The 13,143-nt window shown below is 39.5% G+C and overlaps 1 protein-coding gene across 4 annotated transcripts in view; it reads right to left on the reverse strand.

Moving 5' to 3' along the window:
* TMEM131L (transmembrane 131 like) overlaps positions 1-13,143 on the reverse strand; it is a 157,900-nt gene that overhangs the window by 42,471 nt on the left and 102,286 nt on the right. For all 4 annotated transcript variants that reach the window (XM_061191594.1, XM_061191593.1, XM_061191592.1 and 1 more), the window contains 5 exons: positions 11,911-12,001; positions 11,244-11,397; positions 10,516-10,686; positions 9,136-9,205; positions 7,932-8,049 (listed from right to left, as the gene is read on the reverse strand). In XM_061191594.1, coding sequence (XP_061047577.1) covers positions 7,932-8,049; positions 9,136-9,205; positions 10,516-10,686; positions 11,244-11,397; positions 11,911-12,001 — 604 coding nt within the window. The remainder of the gene's footprint in view (positions 1-7,931; positions 8,050-9,135; positions 9,206-10,515; positions 10,687-11,243; positions 11,398-11,910; positions 12,002-13,143) is intronic.

Raw genomic sequence — 13,143 nt, forward strand, 5'->3', positions numbered from 1 at the left:
ACATATTACGCATTAATTGCAAAAGGAAAACTATCTACAATGGAGAGAGTCAAATGATTCAACTGAGCAATGTCAATAATGGGACAAATTGACATTTATGTCCCTCCCTCAGGTGATGAGATGATAGGACACAAGACCGACCAAGTAATTAGTACTCTTCCCCGAAATGCTTAACAGGAATGTCAACTTGAAGAAGCAACCCCCAAAAATCCAAAGTGTTGAATGTTCTATAAGACAACTGGCTAGGACGCTTTAAAACACTGACACTATGAAAGACGAAAAAAGGTGGGGACACTAGTCTGAAAAAAATTAAGGAAACATGACAACCAAATGCAATGCATGGTCCTTGACTGGACCCTGAATTTTAAAAAAGGAAGAAGAGAGGAGGGACCTTCAAGATGGCAGAGGAGGAGGACGTGGAGATTACCTTCCTCCCCACAAATACATCAAAACTACATCTACACGTGGAACAACTCCTACAGAACACCTATTGAACGCTGGCAGAAGACCTCAGACTTCCCAAAAGGCAAAAAGATCCCCACGTACCTGGGTAGGGCAAAAGAAAAAAGAAAAAACAGAGAGAAAAGGATAGGGATGGGACCCGCACCTCTGGGAGGTAGCTGTGAAAGAGGAAAAGTTTCCACACCCCTTCACTGGCAGAGACGGGGTGTGGGCAAGGGGGAAGCTTCAGAGCCATGGAGTAGAGTGCAGCAACAGGGGTGCAGAGGGCAAAGTGGAGAGATTCCCACACAGAGGATCGGTACCAACCAGCACTCACCAGCCTAAGAGGCTTGTCTGCTCACCCGCCGGGGCAGATGGGGGCTGGGAGCTGAGGCTCGGGCTTCGGCGGTCAGATCCCAGGGAGAGGACTGGGGTTGGCTGCGTGAACACAGCCTGAAGGGGGCTAGTGTGCCACAGGTAGCCAGGAGGGAGTCCAGGAAAAAGTCTGGACCTGCCTCAGAGGCAAGAGACCATTGTTTCAGGGTGCGTGAGGAGAGGAGATTCAGGTAACCGCCTAAACGAGCTCCAGAGAAGGGCGCAAGCCATGGCTATCAGCTCGGACCCCAGAGATGGGCATGAACCGCTAACACTGCTGCTGCTGCCACAAAAAATCCTGTGTGCAAGTGCAGGTCACTATCCATACCCCGCCAGGAGCCTGTGCAGCATGCCACTGCCAGGGTCCCATAATCCAGGGACAAGTTCCCCAGGAGAACACACAGTATGCCTCAGGCTGTTGCAACGTCACGTCAGCCTCTACCGCCGCAGGCTCGTCCCGTGTTCCAATTATAACTACTATATCCCTCCCTCCCCCCCGGCCTGAATGAGCAAGAGCCCCCTAATCAGCCGCTGCTTTATCCCCATCCTGTCTGGGCGAAGAACAGATGCCTGAGGATGACCTACAAGCAGAGGCGGGGCCAAAACCAAAGCTGAACCCCAGGAGCTGTGCGAACAAAGAAGAGAAAGGGAAATTTCTCCCAGCAGCCTCAGGAGCAGCGGATTAAATCCCCCCAATCAACTTGATGTACCCTGCATCTGTGGAATACCTGAATAGACAACAAATCATCCCAAAGTTGAGGCAGTGGACTTTGGGAGCAACTGTAGGCTTGGGGATGGCAGTCTGCGACTGATTTGTTTCTGATTTTTATGCTTATCTTACTATAGTTTTTAGCACTTGTTAACACTGGTGGATTTGTTTATTGGTTTCGTTATTCTCTACTTTTCTTTTTATTATTATTATTATTTATTTTTTATTGTAATAATTTTTTTTTATTATTTATTTATTCTTTTCTTTCTTTTTTCTCCCTTTTCTTCTGAGCCATGTGGCTGACAGGGTCTTGGTGCTCCGGCCTGGTGTCAGGCTTGAGCCTCTGAGGTGGGAGAGCCAAGTTCAAGACACTGGACCAACAGAGACCTCCTGAACCCACGTAATATCAATTGGCGAGAGCTCTCCCAGATATCTCCATCTCAACGCTAAGACCCAGCTCCACCTAATGGCCAGCAAGCTCCAGTGCTGGATGCCCCATGCCAAACAACTAGTAAGACAGGAACACAACCCCACCCATTAGCAGAGAGGCTGCCTAAAATCATACTAAGTACACAGACACCTCAAAACACACCACCAGACGTGGCCCTGCCCACCAGAAAGACAAGATCTAGCCTCACCCACCAGAACACAGGCACCAGTCGCCTCCACCAGGAAGTCTACACAACTCACTGAACCAACCTCACTCACTGGGGGCAGACACCAAAAACAATGGGAACTACAAACCTGCTGCCTGGAAAAAGGAGACCACAAACACAGTAAGTTAACCAAAATGAGAAGACAGAGAAATAGGCAGCAGATGAAGGAGCAAGGTAAAAACCCACCAGACCAAACAATTGAAGAGGAAATAGGCAGTCTACCTGAAAAAGAATTCAGAGAAATGATAGTGAAGATGATCCAAAATCTTGGAAATAGAATGGAGAAAATACAAGAAACATTTAACAAGGACATAGAAGAACTAAAGAGCAAACAAACAATGATGAACAACACAATAAATGAAATTAAAAATTCTCTAGAAGGAATCAACAGCAGAATAATTGAGGCAGAAGAATGGATAAGTGACCTGGAAGATAAAATAGTGGAAATAACTACCACAGAGCAGAATAAAGAAAAAAGAATGAAAATTGAGGACAGTCTCAGAGACCTCTGGGACAACATTAAACGCACCAACATTCAAATTACAGGAATCCCAGAAGAAAAAGAGAAAAAGAAAGGGTCTAAGAAAATATTTAAAGAGATTACAGTTGAAAACTTCCCTAACACGGGGAAGGAAATAGTCAATCAAGGCCAGGAAGCGCAGAGAGTCCCATACAGGATAAATCCAAGGAGAAACACACCAAGACACATATTAATCAAACTATCAAAAATTAAATACAAAGAAAAAATATTAAAAGCAGCAAGGGAAAAGCAACAAATAACATACAAGGGAATCCCCATAAGGTTAACAGCGGATCTTTCAGCAGAAATTCTGCAAGCCAGAAGGGAGTGTCAGGACATACCTAAAGTGATGAAAGGAAAAAACCTACAACCAAGATTACTCTACCCAGCAAGGATCTCATTCAGATTGGACGGAGAAATTAAAACCTTTACAGACAAGCAAAAGCTAAGAGAATTCATCATCACCAAAACAGCTTTACAACAAATGCTAAAGGAACTTCTCTAGGCAGGAAACACAAGAGAGGGAAAAGACCTACAATAACAAACCCAAAACAATTAAGAAAATGGTAATAGGAACATAAATATCGTAATTACCTTAAATGTAAATGGATTAAATGCTCCAACCAAAAGACACAGATTGGCTGAATGGATACAAAAACAGGACCCGTATATATGCTGTCTATAAGAGACCCACTTCAGACCTAAGGACACATACAGACTGAAAGTGAGGGGATGGAAAAAGATATTCCATGCAAATGGAAAGCAAAAGAAAGCTGGAGTAGCAATTCTCATATCAGACAAAATAGACTTTAAAATAAAGACCGTTACAAGAGACAAAGAAGGAGACTACATAGTGATCAAGGGATCAATCCAAGAAAAAGATATAACAATTGTAAATATTTATGCACCCAACATAGGAGCACCTCAATACATAGGGCAAATGCTAACAGCCATAAAAGGGGAAATCAACAGTAACACAATCATAGTAAGGGACTTGAACACTCCACTTTCACCAATGGACAGATCATCCACAATGAAAATAAATAAGGAAACACAAGCTTTAAATGACACATTAAACAAGATGGACTTAATTGATATTTATAGGACATTCCACCCCAAAAAAAATAGACTACACATTCTTCTCAAGTGCTCATGGAACATTCTCCAGGATAGATTATATCTTGGGTCACAAATCAAGCCTTGGGAAATTTAAGAAAATTTAAAGTGTATCAAGTATCTTTTCTGACCACAACACTATGAAACTAGATATCAATTACAGGAAAAAAACTGTAAAAAATACAAACACATGGAGGCTAAACAATACACTAATAAATAACCAAGAGATCACTGAAGAAATCAAAGAGAAATAGAAAAATACCTAGAAACAAATGACAATGAAAACACAATGACCCAAAACCTATGGGATGCAGCAAAAGCAGTTCTAAGAGGGAAGTTTATAGCAATACAATCCTACCTCAAGAAATAAGAAAAATCTCAAACAACCTAAACTTACACCTAAAGCAATTAGAGAAAGAACCAAAAAAACCCAAAGTTAGCAGAAGGAAAGAAATCATAACGATCAGATCAGAAATAAATGAAAAAGAAATGAAGGAAATGATAGCAAAGATCAATAAAACTAAAAGCTGGTTCTTTGAGAAGATAAACAAAATTGATAAACCATTATTAGCCAGACTCATCAAGAAAAAAAGGGAGAAGATTCAATTCAACAGAATTAGAAATGAAAAAGGAGAAGGAACAACTGATTCTGCAGAAATACAAAGGATCATGAGAGATTACTACAAGCAACTATATGCCAATAAAATGGGCAACCTGGAAGAAATGGACAAATTCTTAGAAAAGCACAACCTTCTGAGACTGAACCAGGAAGAAACAGAAAATATAAACAGACGAATCACAGGCACTGAAATTGAAACTGTGATTAAAAATCTTCCAACAAACAAAAGCCCAAGACCAGACGGCTTCACAGGCGAATTCTAGCAAACATTTAGAGAAGAGCTAATAACACCTATCCTCTCAAACTCTTCCAAAATATAGCAGAGGGAGGAACATCCCAAACTCATTCTACGAGGCCACCATCACCCTGATACCATAACCAGACAAAGATGTCACGAAAAAAGAAAACTACAGGCCAATATCACTGATGAACACAGATGCAAAAATCCTCAACAAAATACTAGCAAACAGAATCCAACAGCACATTAAAAGGATCATACACCATGATCAAGTGGGGTTTATGCCAGGAATGCAAGGATTCTTCAATATACGCGAATCAATCAATGAGATACACCAAATTAAGAAACTGAAGGATAAAAACTATATGATAATCTCAATAGATGCAGAAAAAGCTTTTGACAAAATTCAACACCCATTTATGATAAAAACTCTACAGAAAGTAGGCATAGAGGGAACCTACTTCAACATAATAAAGGCCATAGTTGACAAACCCACAGCCAACATTGTTCTCAGTGGTGAAAAACTGAAACCATTTCCTCTAAGATCAGGAACAAGACAAGGTTGCCTACTCTCACCGCTATTATTCAACATAGTCTTGGAAGTTTTAGCCACAGCAATCAGAGAAAAAAAAGAAATAAAAGGAATCCAAATCTGAAAAGAAGAAGTAAAACTGTCACTGTCTGCAGATGACATGATACTATACTACAGAATCCTGAAGATGCTACCAGAAAACTACTAGAGCTACTCAATGAATTTGGTAAAGTAGCAGGATACAAAATTAATGCACAGAAATTTCTTGCATTCCTATAGAGTAATGATGAAAAATCTGAAAAAGAAATTAAGGAAACACTCCCATTTACCTCTGCAACAAAAAGAATAAAATACCTAGGAATAAACCTACCTAAGGAGACAAAACACCTGTATGCAGAAAACTATAAGACACTGATGAAAGAAATTAAAGACAATACAAACAGATGGAGAGATATACCATGTTCCTGGATTGGAAGAATCAACACTGTGAAAATGACTCTACTACCCAAAGCAATCTACAGATTCAGTGCAATCCTTATCAAACTACCAATGGTATTTTTCACAGAACTAGAACAAAAAATTTCACAGTTCGTATGGAAACACAAAAGATCCCAAAGAGCCAAAGCAATCTTGAGAAAGAAAAATGGAGGTGGAGGAATCAGGCTCCCTGACTTCAGACTATATTACAAAGCTACAGTAATTAAGACAGTATAGAACTGGCACAAAAATAGAATTATACATCAATGGAACAGGATAGAAAGCCCAGAGATAAACCCACACACATATGGTCACCTTATCTTTGATAAAAGGAGGCAAGAATATACAATGGAGGAAAGACAGCCTCTTCAGTAAGTGGTGCTGGGAAAACATGTAAAAGAATGAAATTAGAACACTCCCTAACACCATACACAAAAATAAACTCAAAATGAATTAAAGACCTAAATGTAAGGCCAGACACTATCAAACTCTTAGAGGAAAACATAGGCAGAACACTCTATGACATAAATCACAGCAAGATCCTTTTTGACCCACCTCCTAGAGAAATGGAAATAAAAACAAAAATAAACAATGGGACCTAATGAAACTTCAAAGCTTTTGCACAGCAAAGGAAACCATAAACAAGACGAAAAGACAACCCTCAGAATGGGAGAAAATATTTGCAAACGAAGCAACTGACAAAGGATTAATCTCCAAAATATACAAGGAGCTCATGCAGCTCAATATCAAAAAAACAAAAAACCCAATCCAAAAATGGGCAGAAGACCTAAATAGACATTTCTCCAAAGAAGATATACAGATTGCCAACAAACACATGAAAGGATGCTCAACATCACTAATCATTAGAGAAATGCAAATCAAAACTACAATGAGGTATCACCTCACACCAGTCAGAATGGCCATCATCAAAAAATCTAGAAACAATAAATGCTGGAGAGGGTGTGGAGAAAAGGGAACCCTCCTGCACTGTTGGTGGGAATGTAAATTGATACAGCCACTATGGAGAACAGTATGAAGGTTCCTTCAAAAACTAAAAATAGAACTACCCTATGACCCAGCAATCCCACTACTGGGCATATACCCTGAGAAAACCATAATTCAAAAAGACACATGCACCCCAATGTTCATTGCAGCACTATTTACAATAGCCAGGACATGGAAGCAACCTGAGTATCCATCGACAGATGAATGGATAAAGAAGATGTGGCGCATATATACAATGGAATATGACTCAGCCATAAAAAGAAATGAAATTGAGTTATTTGTAGTGAGGTGGATGGACCTAGGGTCTGTCATACAGAGTGAAGTAAGTCAGAAAGAGAAAAACAAATACCATATGCTAACACATATATATGGAATCTAAAAAAAAAAAAAAAAAGATTCTGAAGAACCTAGGGGTAGGACAGAAATAAAGACACAGACAAAGAGAATGGATTTGAGGACACGGGGAGGGAGAAGGGTAAGCTGGGACGAAGTGAGAGAGTGGCATTGACATGTATATACCACCAAAGGTAAAACAGATATCTAGTAGGAAGCAGCCGCATAGCACAGGGAGATCAGCTTGGTGCTTTGTGACCACTTAGAGGGGTGGGATAGGGAGGGTGGGAGGGAGATGCAAGAGGGAGGGGACATGGGGATATATGTATATATATAGCTGATTCATTTTGTTATATGGCAGAAACTAACACAACACTGTAAAGCAATTATACTCCAATAAAGATGTTTAAAAAAAAAAAAAAGAGGAAAAAGAAAAAGACAGCTATAATGGATATTTTGGGGTCAACTAGGGAAATGTGAATCTGGACTGTATATCAGCTCATATAATTGCAACAGTGTGAAGTTTGTTGGGTATGTAATGGCAGTGTAGTTATATGTAGGAGAATGTTCTCCTTCGAAAAGAAAGTCTTTCCTAATAAAGTACTGAGGGTTGAAGTATCATGATGTCTACAGCTTACTTTCAAATGACTCAGCAAAAAGAAAATGTGTGTATGTGCACCGAGATACAGACGTAGAGAGAGAGAAAAAAGCAAAAGTGGTAAAATGTAAACACTGGTGAGTCTAGATTGGGAATATTTGAATATTTACCATACTATACTTTTCAAATCTTCTGAGGTTTGAAATTTGTCAAAATAAAAGGCTAGATATTAAAAATTCAGTGTTGAAATTTCAATAAAGTATTATGTCACAGTGTCTCCCCAGTGCTGAACAAAGAGAGGTGAAAACATACTTGCAGACGTCACCATTTTTTAATTTCTTCCATCTTTCATACAGTGTATTTGCAAGTTCGGAATCCACATCCCAGGTAGACCAATCCAGAGAAAGGCTCCCTTCCCAGTTAGGATTTTCTACAAGTTAGATCAGATGTACTATTTAGATGTATGGAAAACACAATTCACTTAGTAAATAATGCCAAGGGCTGAGGGTTAAAACTTCTCAAACTGAGAGGACGGTAAAGTGATCAATGACCCCCTGTCCTAGGATTGCTTTACTAAAAGTCCCTCTAACTCAATGGCAAATGATATATCAAATCAAAGAAACATGTATAAAACAAAACTAAATCGAATTATGTGAAGGTAATAACATAAAAGACACATGGCTCATGAATACAGTCTGAAACAAGTTAAAAATCATACTCGGACCATGTTTAACAGCTTTACACCTAAAAGGCTAAACTGCTTCCACATAAGTGCTAGTCATCATCTAAGCCGGGTTACTAGGCAGAATGCTGATGGGCAAACAGCAAGCCTCAGAAGAGAGCCCAGAGCAGGGCTCAATCTAGAGAAGGTGCGTGTTTACATTTGTAAGCTGGTCTCCGGCTCACCTTGCCCTCTCTACTTATCTGTTCTGTCTTGTCTGTGCTAAAGAGCATTATCAGGGTGGAAAAGTGGGAATCTCCCAAAGGAAATCTCTGTGCTATAACACTGTCCTTAGATTACATATTTTAATAAGTCAAAAAGCAGGAAGAAAACCAGGAACAGCTTTCTCTATCAACACCCTGGCCTTCAGCCTCAGACAACAACTAGCGCTCCCTATACTATGTTTATGCTCCTGTACTAGAGTCTTCAAACACAATTCCAAATTATTTTTTTACTAACTTCTAGTCAGCCCTTTTATAAAAGAACCAGAATCTTCCAATTGTTCCTGGCAACAAGGTTGCTATGATGATCAAATAACGTGTCTGAAAAAAATCCCTTACAAAAGTACAGGCTAAGACTTAAGGGGGCTTTAATTACACAAGCACTCAGATGTTTTTGGAGGATTCTTAACAATTTCAAGTCGTTCTGTTAATGATCATGCTCTTAAAGAACAGAATATGATGCAATGACGTTAATAGGACTAATTATTCCATCTACAAATACGAATTTTTCTCACTACTTCCCACCCCACCCCAAACTAGAGTTCTACAGAAAGCCTAAGAGCCAAATACTTACCCGCTTTTGATTTTCCCATGAAATAATGCATGCCACAATGTGCTATCACTTCAAAACCCAGACTCCCTTCCTAGATTGAAAAGTAATATATGAATAACTTACAACACAACACTAAACACAAAAATCCTAATGCACTCAAATGCGTAGCAGACGTTGGCCTCCACCTCAGCGAACTTCCCTTTGACCAGAAGCCAAACTGCTAGAAAGGGGTTTCTTGGCTTCCTTTCTCCTTGAATGAGAGCTCTAACTGTCTATCACAGGCAGGGTCACTACAGTGGATTCTGTGCAATAATCAATGCCCACAGTGACACCCCTTGGGCCTGACAGACACCAAGCTGCCTTCTGAATTCAAGATTAAATTAGTCTCAGGACATTCTTAGTAGGGTTTTTAACAAACTGTACTCTAATCCATAGTAACTCCTAAGCTACTCAGGACATTTAAATGAATGTCGCACTTCCTAGGCTCGGCAAGCACAGACCTGCTGCTTCCACACATTCCTGCAGCCTGCCTGCTCCCTCCCAGTCATGCTTCCGGTACGCATCCCTTGATGGGAAAAGGAAATTTCTAAGAAAACTCCCCTGCTCAAAATACGGATGAATGAAATTAACCTTACATTTTGTTTAGCGTAAGTTTAGAAGCCCTATCTTTAAGCTTTTAGCTAAACATGAGGCACTTCTATCTATGAAACACCAACGCTAATAAGTGAGAAAAATCATAAAGATGGTTGCATGAATGTCTCATAGTGAAAAATTAGAACCCAGCATTATACAGAAGAGCTTGGATCAAAAAGAAGCAATAACAGTAACTAAATGAAAAGAAAGAAACATTAAGAAAAAATGAGACATGTTTAAGATAAGATCTAAATTAAATACAATATACCTAGATTTTAGAAAGCATTTTCTTAATTGTGAACCCTTTCAGGCTTTAGATTTGGCCCCCTAAGGAAATTCAAGGATTATGAGCAGCTGAGAGTCAGTTACCAGAGGTCTAAATAAAACATTTAATGATTTAGTTTATTTGAAGTCATTGCAAGTATGTACTAAAAGCTCAACTGTGTTTGCTACAGCAAGCACATATTCCTTGCTCCATACATTTTGGAAATAAGTGAAAATGAGATCTATCGACCTGTAATGCCTTATTTCATTTGAAAATTACCTCATATCACTTTATGAGAAATAGAAACTCTTTTCAAATAAAGATTTCTGTATCTGAACAATTTATCATCTAAGATTGGCCTGGTAATATCCTTCAATTTCTTAGGCAGCCTTAAAAAACATGAGCTCAACTCAGTCAATAAAGTCCAAGCACCGTAAGATAAGTTAATAAAAAGAAATAATTATTACAAAAATTATAACACATATGTACTGTGTAAACAATACCTTGGTCGGCGCCAAGTAAATCTGTAGAGGTACTGCAAAAACAGCACCTATGTTTGTAGTCAAAAATACACGGGTGAATAGATTTATGGCAAAGTCTTTAACGGCAAGTTTCAAAGAAAATATTTTCCAACAGCCTGGAGGTAGAAATAAAGGGCCAGTGAAATTCAGAATCTAAAAAGAAAAGAAGTAAGAGAAATTACTTTCCTAACTAACGCTAATTATGATTAAAATCATTATAATGTGTGATACTAAAGTTTTTCTATACTTCCAGAAATACAATTTTACTCAGTTATTTCCAGGTCAAATATTGAAATATTTTTATGTAAATGATAGGTTTCACTTAATATTTAGCATACAACTGTTTTTAAATTTCACAAAAGTAATCTTGAAATGTTCATAGGCAGTATTTTACAAAAACCTAGTATTGTATCATGAACCAGGCTTCTTTTTACTAAATATAATCTTTTTAGAATAAATTATAATTTATAATATTTTTAAATAACGGTAACAGCAAATATCTCTAAAAGATGTACCCTGGTCCCTTTGAGCTCCTTGAACAATAGTTTGAAAAAAATAAAGAGAGCCTAAATGTAATTCTGAAAACGTTAAAAGAAACACACTTGCTTTAAAATTCATAAGTGAAAGATTTTGTAAATATCAGTTTCATAGTATTTGACTTTAAACAAAGCGTAAAATAGGATAAACTTGGATAAAAATACCATGTGTACCTTTAAAACACGCTTGGTCTCCTTGGAAACAAACACATCATTCAATACAACACCACGGTCAAAACGGTTGAGGTACCACATTGACCAAAGCCCCGATGTGTTCTCATGAGTCTCTATGTGAAACTGGGTTGCAGAAGAGTCCATTCGAAAATACCTGTGAACACAGGACACGCATGCCATCAGCCCTGTGTGTACAACAGCTGTTAGCATGCGAATGAGCCTCTAACTGCAAAAATGGTAGCTGCATAAAATGTCAGAGAACAAATGTAAGTGCTGGCAAGGACCAGACAAACTGCCTTCTTCAACCTTCCCGCCCACGAGTGGAGCACATAAAGGCCAGAGGGTGCAATGGGGCCAGGACCAGGATGGCTCACAGAGGCCACCAGGCAAAACCAGGACCCGAATGTAACTCAGAAACTGTGCAGGAGTACTTCTCCCTTCTCCCACATGTGGCCGCCTGGCCTGGATCTGATCCACGAACTCCATCATTCAGCTTCTTCCCTCCCATCCTGCAAACCACCCTTTCACTTCCTACTAGCAGTGCTAATGTAGGGAAGGCAAGTCCAGAGAGAGAATCATGCAAGTATCAGTTATATTTTTAAATCATCTCTAGATGGAGGGGGTGGAGGGGAACCACTCAATACCAGAGAAAGCGGAATTCACCCACCCTTGAGCCACAGGAGAGGAGAGGCACGCTTTTAGTGTTGGAGTGTTTTTTTTCTTCCTGTCTTCTCTCATCCCACTGTCACAGGACGGAGCTGTTTTGAGGTAGGAGGAAATAAATGTGAAGTATCAGTATCTTTTCTTTCATTATGCCCAAACGAAAACAAGATAAATGTTTTATTTGTAATGTTTTAGTTCCTTCACTCTTCTGGCTCCATTAAAATCCTTTCTTGAACACTATCTTTCCGCCTTCCTGGCTGGGTGCCCAGGAAGTTACCCAGAACGTGATGTCTACCTACCCACCCCTCTTTCCTAAAGCAACCTCTCATTTCTTCGTTGGCAGGGGGGAAAGAGAGTCAACGCTTTGTGGCTCTCCTTTTACAAAGATCTTAAGAGGCAAGTCCTTAGGTCTGCAGAGATGACAAAAGTGAACAGTGAAGAGGCGTGTGTGGAGGTGTGAGTGAAAAAGGAGCAGCTCAACCTGAGAGCACGGAGGAGCTCACAGCCAAAGTGGGTCCGCGCTGCAAAACACTGCTGAGGTATCAAATCACTTTCAAGCATTCCTTGAGCCATGGCAGAACATCAAAACACTGGTACTGAATTCTTGACTCTGATACTAATACCCAACTCTTTTTTTTCTTTTAGCTATATATATGGTTCCCCCCCAAATTCAAACAGTAACAAAAAGATGTGAAAATAGAAGTCTACCTTTCCCCCTGACTTCCCCATTACCTTAGACAAAGGAAACAACTGCCAGCAGACTCCCAAGCATCCTTCCAGGTACTCTAACATGTACAAATACACAGATACCCTTAGCAGAACGACACTGCCGACACTGCACGCCCATGTACGCTTCTTATCACCTGCAGACGCTAGCCCCCCCGCCCCCAGAGATGAACTACAATTCTCTGTCAGTGGAGGCTTATACTGTTCTGCTGCCTCAAACAATGCATATTCCTGTATTACAGTTTTGAACATCTAGAGTGTATCTCTAGATAACCTTCTAGAAGTAGAATTAAGGATCAGAGAGCACATAGGCACATCTTCAATTTTCACAGAGATTGCCAATTTTCCCTCCCAAAAAGGCTGTATCAATTTATACCCATGTCAAAAATATGAGTGTTTTTTTTTCTTCCTAATCATTACCAACACAGGATATTAACATTCTGTCTGATCTTCATAGATCTAAGTCATAAATTATATCTCACGTATTGCTTTAACATTTCTTTCAATGTAA

The sequence above is a fragment of the Eubalaena glacialis genome, chromosome 5 (assembly GCF_028564815.1).
Source record: "Eubalaena glacialis isolate mEubGla1 chromosome 5, mEubGla1.1.hap2.+ XY, whole genome shotgun sequence".
Lineage (NCBI taxonomy): Eukaryota > Metazoa > Chordata > Mammalia > Artiodactyla > Balaenidae > Eubalaena > Eubalaena glacialis.